The sequence below is a fragment of the Gavialis gangeticus genome, unplaced genomic scaffold (genome assembly GCF_001723915.1).
Source record: "Gavialis gangeticus isolate Ggan-Ray unplaced genomic scaffold, GavGan_comp1, whole genome shotgun sequence".
Classification (NCBI taxonomy): Eukaryota; Metazoa; Chordata; order Crocodylia; family Gavialidae; genus Gavialis; species Gavialis gangeticus.
The window spans coordinates 34,073,306-34,086,024 of record NW_017728995.1 but is presented as its reverse complement, the minus strand read 5'-3'; the positions used below and the strand labels follow the sequence as shown (position 1 = coordinate 34,086,024).

Sequence of the window (12,719 nt, the reverse complement as noted above, 5' to 3'; positions counted from 1 at the left end):
CGCCGCGCTCCTGCCCCTGCTCCTGCTGCCGCGCCAGCGCCTGCCCGCCCGCCGCCAACGCCGCCAGTGTTGATGTCTCCAAGGAGACCCGGGTGTCCTCCTGGGCTGCCGGTCTCCCGGACAACAGCGCCCAGGGACCGCGCCGCGGTAAGTCGGGCCGGCCCCGGCCGGACCCCTGCAGCCAGGAGCGAGCGGGAGCCCGCCTGCCCTCAGCCCACCGCTGCCCGAGCGTGCCAGCGCCCCTGCTGCAATGCCAGGCTGGGCGCGGATGGTGCCCCCGCAAGGGTGCAGTGCCAGGCTTGGGGACGGGGCATTGCTTAAACCCCCCTGGAAGGGGTGCAGTGCCAGGCTGGGGCGGGGGGGTGCTGCCCTCTGGAAGGGGTGCAATGCCAGGCTGGGGTTTGTTGCCTGATCCACCCTGGACGGGATGCAATGCCAGGCTGCCACGGGTGTTGCCTGATCCCCCCTGGAAGGGGTGCAATGCCAGGCTGCGGTGGGGGGGTGCTGCCCTCTGGAATGGGTGCAATGCCAGGCTGGGGTTTGTTGCCTGATCTCCCCCCTGGAAGGGGTGCAATGCCAGGCTCAGCAGAGTGTTGTCTGATGCCCCTGGACAGGGTGCAATGCCAGGCTGGGTGGGCGGGGTGTTGCCTGATCCCCCCTGGAAGGGGTGCAATGCCAGGCTGGGTGCGCGGGGTGTTGCCTGATCCCCCCTGGAAGGGGTGCAATGCCAGGCTGGGGGTGTTGCTTGATTCCTGGGAAATTTGGGGGTTGGGCAGGAGGGGCACAGCTTGTGAGCCACAACAGCTGGGACTGTCCATGCTGGAGGCTTCAACGCAGAGAGGAACAGGGGGAAACCTGGTTGGACCCCGCTCACCACCCAGGGCAGCATGGATCCGGGGCAGTGTGGCCCCATCAGGGGCAGCTCTTACAGAGGGGGATGCATTAGGCAGACCAGGGTCTGAGGGAGCCAGGAGGGAAGCGGCTGCTGTGAACGTGCCACCTGGTAGGTCTCGGACCAGCCTGCCCTGGTCCTCCACGAGGCAGCCCAGCTGTCCGGATGTTAGCCTCTACCAGAGATGGGGAAACGGGGATGGCCCAGGGCCACGGTGGAGGAGCAATAATGTCCAGATGGGAACCCAGGTGTCTGGACTCCCTGCCCGCTGCCCCTCTGCCTCAGGGTTACGTTGAAACCTGCTTTCCTACTGACAGATCCAAGTGTCTGCCCGACAGAGAGGTCTTGGCCCTAACCAAGGCTGATTTCCAGATGTGTTATTCAGTAGTTTAAATAGCTGACATCTCTCTGCTGTGTAGCAAAACCCTTCCTTGCCTGCAGGAGCAAACCACAGGGTTTGAAATGCCCTTGACGATGGTTTCTGTATTGGTGTGGAAACTCGGGTTCCTGCGTTCATTGCTTTGATTTCTGTTCCCCCTCCCAGACCCGTTCTGTGATTTGGATTTTGCTGGTCAGGATGACGTGTGGCCAGGAGACCAGCTGTCCTCCCAGCTCTACAGAAACAAGCAGGTAACCTGTCCTGTAATGCCCCCCTTCCCCGGGGGAGCACACCCCCCCCCTTACAGGACACAGGCCTCCGTGCCTGCATTTATACTCAGAGCGGGTTTGGGATCGACGTATCCATCAGCCGGCGTTTCTCTTTGGCATGGGCGTGGGAAGTGCTGGTAACACCAAGTCATTTTTGTCCCTGCTCTCTCTCCATCTTTGAGTCGTCCTGAAATATTTGAATGGCTGCTCTCGACCTTTTTCAGACTCGGGGCACCCCTCGTTAGACTTGAGGCCTGCCTCGTCAGCACCAAGACCTCCGTCGGGAAATGCCGGGTCGGGGCATTGCACGCCGTTTTTGAGTGCAGAAAAAAATCACAGAGCAGTTTGTCTGCTGCAAATAACTTAGGAAGCCTGCAGCAGAGCAGCATGGTTTCCTATTTGAAATCTCTCAGTTGATCTGGTGGATTGGGTTGGAAGTGTTTGCTGATCAGTCTCTTAGGAGTAATACAAGGAATAATTCCCAAGGGATCATTGCAGTGTCCGTGTCTCCAGCCCATCTACTTTACACCATCTCTGTCCAAAGAGATCTGAGGCATCTCTAGGAAATGCCTTAGGGTCTGATACTGCGCAGATTTTATGCATGTGCTCCAGATGCCTCGGGTATCTCACATAGCAAAAGTTAATCACATTGGGGAAGAAACACAGTCACATTTCCTGTTCCTTTTCGGTTGATTCTTACAGGCAGTAAAAAGGGCATTGGATATGCCAACTACATATTTCCCCTTATACCTGGCTCCATAATTCAAGGTGATCCTGACCCAAAATAAAATCTTGGCCCCACTGAAGTCAAGGGGTGTTCGCCCATTGGTTTGATCAGTGCTAGGATTTTTTCCCTAAATTCAAGCATCTTTTCTCAACCTGTCTCTGCAGCTTGTGAGATCTGTGTGTCAGTGCCTGCCTCCTACCTGGCGTATGCACTGGATACTGGCTCTCACTGGGGCCTCTGCATGAAACTCTAGTAGAAAGAGTGACACTGGGATCTGCATTTTATTAACTGCACCCTCAGCCTCTTGTTTCTCCTCCGGCTGGGTCCAGGGTAGCAAGGCCGGGATCCAGAGGGAAGCTGAGGCTCTCTGGCGAGCAGCAGAAGAACTGGCAGTCATGCATTGTGGCCGAGATAATCTGTGTATTTAAAGGGCTGTTTGCAGTTCATTCCCCTGCACACCTCTATTATGCTTCTGTGGTTACAGGTTTTCAAAGTAATTTCCTCAAGCACTTGGTGAAGAATAAGAGAAGTCAAAAGTGAGAACTGAACAGTCATGCCACGGAGAGCTGCCGGGACAAGGGGTTCTGGGGACTGCGTTCACAAAGCAAACACAAAAATTATCAAATCCTGGCAGGCCAATCCGAGCAGGGCAGCGGCGATTAGGTTACAGAGTCAACACACCCCAGAAGTGTGTATTCATTCGTCTCTGTATTTTGCAGCTTCAAGATACCTTGCTGCAGAAGGAAGAGGAACTTGCTAGGTTACATGAAGAGAATAACAACCTCCGACAATACCTGAATTCAGCTTTGATTAAGTGCTTGGAAGAGAAGGCCAAGGTATGGTGTTCACACCCACTGTGGAAGCATGTGTAGAGAAAATGGGAATGCAGCACGCAGGTGAAAGGCTTAATAGTTAAACGGGGGGTAATGGCCACAGGTAGATAATGCACAAATATGAAGACCTCTCCAACACTTGCAAAACTTCCAGAAGGGTGGTCATGTTCTCACGTGATAGTTGTTTCATGGTTTGCCTGACTGTTGTAGATAGGACTAAGTCATGTTCCTGAGTTATGAACTGAATGTAGAATCATAGGAAATGAGGGTGGAAGGGACCTCGGGAGGTCACGTCAAGTCCAACCCCCTGCTCCAAGCAGGACCAGCCCCAACTCCGTCATCCCAGCCAAGCCTTTCTCGAGTTGGGCCTTAAAACCCTCCAAGGATGGAGACCTCAACCCCCTGTGGGGAACCTGTTCCAGTTTTTCACCACCCTCCTAGTGAGAGAGTCTTTCTTAATATCCAACCTCAACTTCCCTTGCTGAAGCTTGAGCCCATTGCTCCTTGTCTTGTCATCTGCTACCACTGAGACCAGTCCAGCTCCATCCTCTTTGCAGCCCCCCTGCAGGGAGGTGAAGGCTGCTATTCAATCCCCCTCGGTCTTCTCTTCTGCAGACTCAATCAGCCCAGTTCCCTCAGCCTCTCCTCACCAGTCCTGTCCCCCAGCCCCACAACCATTTTTGTTGCCAGTCCTCTAATTTGTCCACATCCTTTCTGCAGTGGGGGGCCCACAGCTGGACACAGGACTCCAGATGTGGCCTCCCCAGTGCTGAACAGAGGGGAAGAATTGCTGCCCTCGATCTACTGGCAACGCTCCTACCGATGCAGCCCAGGATGCTGGTCGCCTTCTTGGCACCAAGGGCACACTGCTGGCTCCTGTCCAGCTTCTTGTCCCCTGCCCCCCCAGGTCCTTTTCTGCAGAGCTGCTTCCCAGCCCGTCACCCCCAACCTGCACCGGTGCAGGGGATTGCTCCCTCCTCAGTGCAGGACTTTTCTTGTCCTTGTTGAACTGCATGAGATTTCATTTGGCCCAGTCTTCCAATGTGTTGAGGTGTCTGAATCCCAGCCCGGCCCTCCACTATATCTACTGCTCCCCTCATTTGGGGTCATCTGCCAATTTGCTTAGTGTGTACTCCATCCCATCTTTCAGATCATTAATAAAGATATTAAACTTTATCACCTCCAGTCCATGAGTCAAACAGGCTGAAAATTATTTGGGCCAAAACTTTCTTTGGAAAAACTGGAGATTCAGCAAAGTGAAAATCTCAGCCAATTGCATCTGAGCGTTGCTGGTTTTTTGGGTTGAAATATTTCTTTATTAACTAAACACAAAACGTTTCATTTAACCATTTTCAAAATTGCACGTTTCCATTTTTTGTTGAAACTTATTGCTTCACCATTTTTATAAACTTTATTTTTTCTCAATGCTCCCTCCCCCCACCTTTTTTTTAAATAAAAAGGCTCAAATCCAAAATGAGTTTTTTTTTTTTTCCTTGGGTCATACGACATCTTTGTTTGTCCTGGATCAAGGTTTGTTTTGGGGGTTGGTTGATTGGTTTTTTTCCCCCCACACTTGCCAGAGGACCAAAAACCCAGTGATCTGCTCACTATGGTTTCTTAGAAGAGGAGTTCAGAAGAAGTAAGGATCTTTCTCTCCCCAACACCTCTATCTGCTCATCAGTCCTTCCGGTGGGAGCAAGGATGCCTCTTTTTCCGTCCCTGGAAGGCAAAGAAGCCTCTGTTCAGAGAAGAGACCCTGTTCCCAGCTCTGCCACAGACTATCCTGGAGATCTTTGTCAAGTCATTCAGCCCCCTTATGATGGTTGAAGGTGGGCTATGCCCTGAGCCCTGACTCCATGCTTCCTCCAGCAACCCTGGCCCCCACGGACACAGGAACTGGGCTCCTTGCTGCCTCTTTAGGTCATGAGGGCAAGGAGCTGGGGGTCTCGGTGAGGCTCTCAGGGGCAATCCCTCTGATTTGTTGTAGGGAAAAGTTGCTGTTTGCTTCTCCCGTCCTTTCCCCTCTATAAGGGGAGACCCCTGAGGATGCCTGGCGATCTGTGCTGCCTCATCTGTTTCCATACAACCCAGGGTCATCCTAGGTGTCTTTCCCGTCCTGCTGTCCAGACACTGCAGCAGGATTTGCTCTGAACTCCCACATGAAGACAATCTCAGCTCCAGCCTTACCGTGCTCTGGTCTTTCAAGGCCGTGGGTCATTCCCAAAGGGAGCAATGCCCCCAAGTGATCACAGCTGCACCTGCCTTGTCATGGAGAACAAGCTCTGGGTATAATTAGCTTTGGAACAAGCCTGATTAGTTTGTAACCTGCCTTGTCCTCCCATTCTCTTGTCTAGAAACTGCTGTCGGTTACTGGCCAGAGAGACCATGCCATCTTCAGAGGTGGCAAGACGAAGGTCAAGGAGAACGATTGCTTTGCCCCTCCAGAGTCTCCTCCACCGGCAAAAGTCAGGAGAAACCTCTTCAGCGAGTTCACTGCCTGCGAAGAGCCCCCCTGCCCGGCAGTGGACAGCTGGGTGCTACAGACCCTTGGGTTAAAAGACATCGACACCATTGATGAGTCGGTATCAGCTAACTACAGTGCCCTGGCCACCGAGCTGGGAAAGGACCCGTACTGCCCGCGGCCCATGGAGGCCATGGATTATGACAGTGCAGAGGACCCAACAGCTCTGTACGGCTGCGAGCCTTTGACCCGCATCCCCAGCACGGCCAGCCCCTGCAAGGAGGTTACACCTTATCTCCCCCTTCTCTCCTCAACGCCTTGTGCATTCTCCTCCGGGCATGGTGACGTGCCTTTCCCCACCTATGGATTGCCCTATTTCTCCCAGGATGTGTCACGCAACAAAACCGAAGTGGCCTTTACCACATCCGTGAGCCCCCACCGCAACGTGAAGACGCACACCTTCCAGCAAGGCCAGGCCTTTGTGCGCCGTGATGATGACGGGGGCTGGAAGTTCACATGGGTGCCTAAGCAGTCCGAGTGACCACACCAGCCACTGGGGATGGGTTTACAGACACTGAGCCATTGAAACTAACCTTGCTCGTGCTGGAGAGGGGCTGGGAGAATGGAAGCACTGTCCCTCCTACGGGCTTTTCTCTTGCTGCACCCCTCAGCTCATTTCACACACCCCCCTCACGCTCCTGAGTTTGGCCAGAGCGGCTCCAGATTGCACTGAGAAGTGTATAAACTCTCTGCCCAGGCTCTGACACACAAACAGGGCCCCCTAGTCTGTTCTTTGCATCTGCTAACCCATCACTGCCATGCATCCCAGCCCTCCTGCCACACCAACCATCTCCTGCCGTCTTGGAGCTGCTGGGCAGGATTGCACCCAGCATCGCCTGCCTTGGACCCCTGGGAACCACCGCCTCCTGGACCTGATTGCCCAGAGGTGGGACAGGAAAGGAACGTGGTCTCTGCTATTGCCCTTTTGTGTCAGAGCTGGTTCGGACCAGGGATGGAGAAGTGGGGATAGGCGTACTGGTGCTGGGAGCCTGGAAGTCCCTGTGGCTGCATATCTTGCCAAGCACCAAGGGGTCCACTAGCACATGCTCCAGCCCCTCATTCTTGTCCCTGCAATCACTTGCTTGTGAACACGGACGGCACCTTATGAGCCAGGAGGAACTCAGCCAACCTTGCAGGTTTTCTGCACCAAATCAGCAACTAGTGTTCCCTGCACTTTGTTTTTTGAAGCTGTTTTCACTGCGGGACCCACAGAGGCAAAACTGCTCCATCGCTTTCTCGCTGTCTCTGGAATTACAGGTGGCAGGCTGGGTGCTCGGCTGTTGTCAAGCAATGTAACTGTACCACTGCCAGCTGAGGGGATGGCCCGGTATGTTGCTGGGAGAAATTACAGCTTGCAGAGAGAGAAATTCAGAGCCACCTTTGCTAGCACAACAAATGAATCCCCTTGCGCTTGCAATAGTCTCTGTGATCATCAGCCATCAGGCTGGGACCGACTTGCTCCCGGGCGCACTTGTTGGAGGTTTCGGTGTTTTGCTGTTGGATACTGGACACCTTTGCTCACAAAAGCCACGTTTAGTTTTATCAGCAGGGCCTGTGGCTCCCTCTGGGCTACCCCAGACACTCAGAGCTGGTTGCACGTGACTTTTTTTTCCTGCTCCAGAAAACAGCGTCTGGATCCGAAGCAGCATCAGCCTGAGGTTTCGTTTCCCAGAGACCTCTGCTTCTCGCAAAAGCTAGGCGACTTTCGGCTTTTCTTTTGTCCTCTCCTCTCCGTGGGAAATGTTTCCTCTGACATTGGGGACAGTGTCCTCTAGTGGTTGAAGCCATTACCTGGGACTGAGGATTTTCTCTAGGCACTTACCTATCCCCCAGGGGTGTTCCAGGGGTAAATGCATTTCTGCCTGTAAAACTGCTTTAAAATCCTGGGACAGAGGGTGCTAGAGAAGCTGACGGCACTGTTAGCAGTAGTTAGAACAAGATGAAGTCTGCTGATACAAAGTAAACTTACAGACATCCAATGTTTTGCTTAACCTTTGCTTGCTAATTGACTTCAGCTCATCTTTTGGCGTTCAAGTCTTAATCGAACTGAGAACCAAGGGATGGACCTGGTGATTCCTACTCTCCCAAGGAGGTCTATTTGCATCTGTGACCACAATTTGAGGAAAGATTCTTTATGAAAGGGTCCTTCCTGTTACTTATTTTCCTATAAAGCCTAGGTCTAATTTTATTTTACATAGTTAAGGATTAAAATCCATTTTTTCTACTTTAAGCATCCTCTTGTGCCTTAGACTCTCAGTATTGGAGCTTCTGCGTCAGGAGCTAAACTAATTCTTTGTACAATATTTAAATAAACCGATCTGTATTTGTATGTAACTTATTCTGGAGGGTTAGGGTAGGTGTTCTGTGCACAGAAGAAGAAGTTTAAATGCATTTAGCAGAGGCAGCAGTTTAACCCAGTGCAATCATGCATGCAAATTAAAACCAAACCAATGGAAGTTTGGCCAGTTTCAGGTGGAGCAGAATCAAAACCACTGGTAGCAAATTTTCTGCTTTGCTATATTTTAAATGAAAGCAGGATGAGGTTCCCTCTGATACAAACAGCGCCTTCATTTTTTCTAGACAAGATGTTAACTAGCTCTGTTCTGCTCTCTAGACAGCTGTGGAAGATGGGTGCATATAGGATGTTTTTTTCTGTTTGCTAAGGTTATTGCTCTAATATTGATCTGTACAGAGGGTAGAAAGCACGTTGTTTAATTAACTTTCCTTAACATGAGAGCGTGACGGGAGTGTGATGTCTGGGTATGTGCTTATGTGTTGTCTAAACATGGTGAGCAGCATGCTACAAAGGATTAAACCAGGTGTCCGGGAGAGTCTCTGCCCCCCTATGCAACTGCACCTTTATTATGTGTTAAAACTATAAAATGAGAGCGTAGTAGGCAGTCCTATTTACATATCGTAGTGTCATACAACTGACGGCATTACAGTCTTTACCTTTAGTCCAGTAACTGGTCTTTAAACCAAATGAATCTTAAATGAGCAGTTAGGTCATTCTCCCTGTTTGATCCCCACATCGCTAGGTTTGTTTGTTTTTCAGAACAGGAACTACATTTTTTTCTTGTTCTTTGCTAGACATCACTAGGATGACATTTGCCACATGCAGGATGTCAGCATTAAGCCTAGGCTGTTAAGTCCCCGGTAACACCTCAGAATAGGGATATATGGACACATCTACATGAGTACTTTAATGCGCATTAGTCTATTTTAATGTGCATTAAAGCACCACTAAGGTTGCCTGTACATGAGCATGGAGGCTGCTCTGATGCACTGTAATTACAGTGCATTGGAGCAGACTTGATTAATTAAGTCTGCTGAAGCATGCTAATTAATGCACTCCAGCCAGCCTCTGCATCTTGTATATTGGTGTTCCCACACTTCAAAATCACAACGGAGGCACTTTAACTAAAGCTCGTTCAACAAGCTTTAGATAAAGTGCCCCTGCCACCATCTTGAAACGTAGAGACACTGATACATGAGACACTCCAGGCACTTTAATTAAGACTGTCAAGCTGCTCTAATTAAAGTGGCCTCCCTCCAACTACCAGAGCACATGTTAAAACACCCTCACAATGAAGGCACTAGATTCAATGTGCATTAACTAAAGTACATTCAAGCATGTGTAGATACGCCCAATGAGACTTAAATGATACCTATGCCATCCTTCTGCACAGCACTTAAATAAATTACAGACCTGAGAAAACTAGTCAAGTGACTAATTTAGCCAAAGGTAGCCTCTTTTTCCTGCATTTCTGCAATTTTATTCAGCACAATATTGTTTCATCCCATGCGTTCGTCACAAATAGTTGCTTCTTTTATTTTTTCTTTTAGTTTGGTTCAATTAATTGTGTTTGGCCACAAAAGGCACATGAAATTGTTCCCATTCCTTTTTTTTGGCAAATCTTCATGAATGTGCCTTTGAAATTTGCTTTTTGAGACATTTCTACTGATTAAACCTAATGACATGGATGTTCATGGCACTGAAAGATCAGTTATTTGAGCGAATGTCTGTGGAAGATTTTTCTGTGCAATATTTATTTAGTTATAATAATAATAAAAACCCACTGAGCCCCCATTTCCCAAGAACAATAGCAAACCATTTTCCCTAATACACTGTCTCTGTAAGGAAGCTAGTCCTGAAAGGCCTAATAAATATCTATCTTTCTGTGTTCCTCTATAAAACAATATGTTTCTCCTGGGCCCAGTACTGGTCACATTGAGTGAAGTAGTGAAGCACCAAATGAATTCACTGGGAACAAATGAATATTAAGCAGTGCCTTGAGGTGAAGTACTGTTGTTCCTATAATGAAGCTGTAGATGACTAAAAACCCGTCCGCCATCCTTTCTGAAAGGAAGTTTGGCAGATCCCTGTTACCTCTGAAAACCAGGAACTTATGTCGGCAGCTAAATATGATCTTACAGGCCTGTCTTGAGGCCCTCGCTTTTTGAAACTTTAGAAACCAGGCTTCATTTCAAGCTGGTTCCTTCTCTTTCCTGGGCTTCTCCATCATTCAGCAGTCTCCATTTAGCATACTGTCTTTGGTCAATAGCTAGAAGGTAGGAAGGATCTTGACTGGGACCGTAGGGATCTTGGGTTCAGTCATGGTGTGTCCATGGTTAAGTTACTTCATTCATCCTATGCTTCAGTTTTCCGGTCATTCCTGACCACCCAAAGTTGTTTAATTAACCCATTCATAACTGCGCCAGGCCCAGTTGCTGCAGTGACTGAAGTCATTAGCAACAGACTCTGATCCTGACTGGGCTGTTCTGCCTCATGGCCATGCTTAGGGAGGCAGGAGGTGGGTGTGAGCAGAGACCACCAAAAGGCTGAACCCATGGGCCAGTGCTTTCAGCTAATTAAGTCATTAATTAGGGGGAGGGGGGATCGGTAGTTGTGGCACCTGATGTTGGCTCAAGCAGCTCGTGTGGTCTCTGTGCCTTGGCTTTCCCCAGTTCCAGCATCAATCTGCATCAGCAATGTGATGCTATCTGCTGTTCCCTATGGGGAAACCTCACAGCAAGCCCATGGCCTGCAGTACATAAAGCCTATGCAGCACTGTTTAAACCTTGGGAATACAGCGTGCTTCAGCTGGACAGACATTGCCCAGAAACACTGGCTCCCCCTTTTTGCAGGGGCAAGTTTCACCCCCTATAAATCCCTGTGTTGAATGAACAGATTTGCTTTGTTATTTTTATCTGAAAGGCCTTATTTTTTTTTATCCTTTGTGGTGATGCGAAGGCAACACGTGCCATTGCACACAAAAAGCATTCGGTGTCTCTAGAAACGGGCAGTAATATCAGCGGCAATTAATATAATGCTTCTTGGTTGGATGTTGTGGTGTGTGTGTATGTGTCAGTGTGTATGTGTCAGTGGGTGCAAAAAGTCCTAATGATGTGTCAGAGCCAAGATTATTGGTGCCAATAAGTTATATCTAATAAAGCTGGAAATAACACCTCAGTGCTGTAAATGTCTCCAGCTCCTTCATATGCAGCTCCACTGACCAAACATTTAGGGCCCTGGATGAGTTGGAAAGTCAGGCTTTTTCCCCACTTGTCATCCACAGACCTCTCTAGGGCTATCAAATCTAGGATTATGCCTGCTTTTAGTCATGCTCGTGTTTCCACATCTTAAGCAAAAGTCCTGGAGCCCTCAATAAGTGCTCCTTCAGAGGATGTGGACTTTGTGCTCTCACACAATGTGCTCATGAAAAATTGTGCTTGCCCACATGAAGAGGCTTCACATAAAGAGGAACATTTTTATCAGGCTTGTAGTTCACCCCTGCCTTCCTAATGAACCCAAGCTCTCAAAAGAGCTCTTACTGAATTAAATCAGAGTTTCCCCGATGCCTTGGATGAAAGCAGGAGCAGGCCTTTCCATATTAAATGTGGGTGCCCAGCGACAGCAGGATTGGACCATATGTGTAAGCTGATGAAGGTGAATTGGTGGAGTCTTATCTCAGTGATTCTCAAACGAGGAAGCATGGCAGTCTGGGGTATTTCAAGGGTATTTTCAAGGGTCCCATGCAATATTTTCAGTTTGGTGTGCAAACACTTACACGCAATTCCCAAAATAGCCCCAGAGATTTCCAATAAGAATCCAGGGTATCAGAAACATCCTGCTCTGCTGACAATGATCATGATGATGATCATCATCATTAGAAATATCCTGCCCTGCCGTGGGAGTTCTTTGCAATAAAAGAATGGCTCTACCATTTTTCTGTAGTCAAAAATAAGTAAAAAAAAATAAAATCTGGCATTTTCAGAGGGCTGCCTTGAGTCCAGGGAAGGATCTAGAGTTTTGAAAAGTGGGATGTATGTGATAGTGAGGTGCATCATCACATATAACACAGCACATAGCTTTCTCCAGTTAAAAAGACACCAGGAGTTTTACTAATGTGTGAGGAGCCTAAGGCAGCATTATTCAACTTAAGATCGGAGCAAAAACAAATAGCACTTGGTGAGTTAAAGACAGTCTGCAGGGCTGTGAAATAGGAGCTTCGTGACCACGAGCAGTCAACGGACAGCAGAATGGCTGAAGAAGAGCTAGATTGCTTGGTGGAGCATCAAGACCACTGGAAAGAAGAGAGTGGCGTTAGCACTTGTGGAGTGAAGAGTTTAGAAGATCAGGTAGATGACAATGAGGCATGAAGTCAAGTGCTGCCTGAATAGAAATGCTGCTGTCACTGCTGGGCAGTTGGTTTGAAACTCTGCGTTAAACAGGAATGAAGGTGGGGTATAAGTGCAGCAGTGCAGCCCTTTGGATTTGCCCCTGCTTGAGACTGAGGGAGGCCTCAAAACTAGCAAGGCTGAGAACCACTGCTCTATCCAGTTCCAGCTGGGAAAACACCCCCTTTACAAAACTGCAGCTGCTCCCACACAGGGATTGACAGAGCAAGGAGCAATGGGCTCACGTTGCAGCAAGGGAAGCTGAGGTTGGATATTAGGAAAAACTTTGTCACAAGGAGGGTGGTGAAGCACTGGAGCAGGTTACCCTGAGAGGTGGTGCAGTCTCCATCCTTGGAGGTTTTGAAGACCCAGGTAGACAAAGCCTTGTCTGGGATAATGTAGTTGGGGCTGGTCCTG

The 12,719-nt window shown here is 49.3% G+C and overlaps 1 protein-coding gene across 1 annotated transcript; it reads left to right on the top strand.

The window, feature by feature from the left end:
• Positions 1-2: 2 nt before the first annotated feature.
• Positions 3-7,950, top strand: GMNC (geminin coiled-coil domain containing; the record flags this gene model as incomplete). The annotated part of the gene is made up of 4 exons (XM_019503062.1): positions 3-147; positions 1,437-1,522; positions 2,987-3,103; positions 5,455-7,950. Coding segments are annotated over 4 exons (996 nt in total), but the record flags the coding sequence as incomplete, so codon positions are not given.
• Between the last annotated feature and the right edge of the window lie 4,769 nt (positions 7,951-12,719).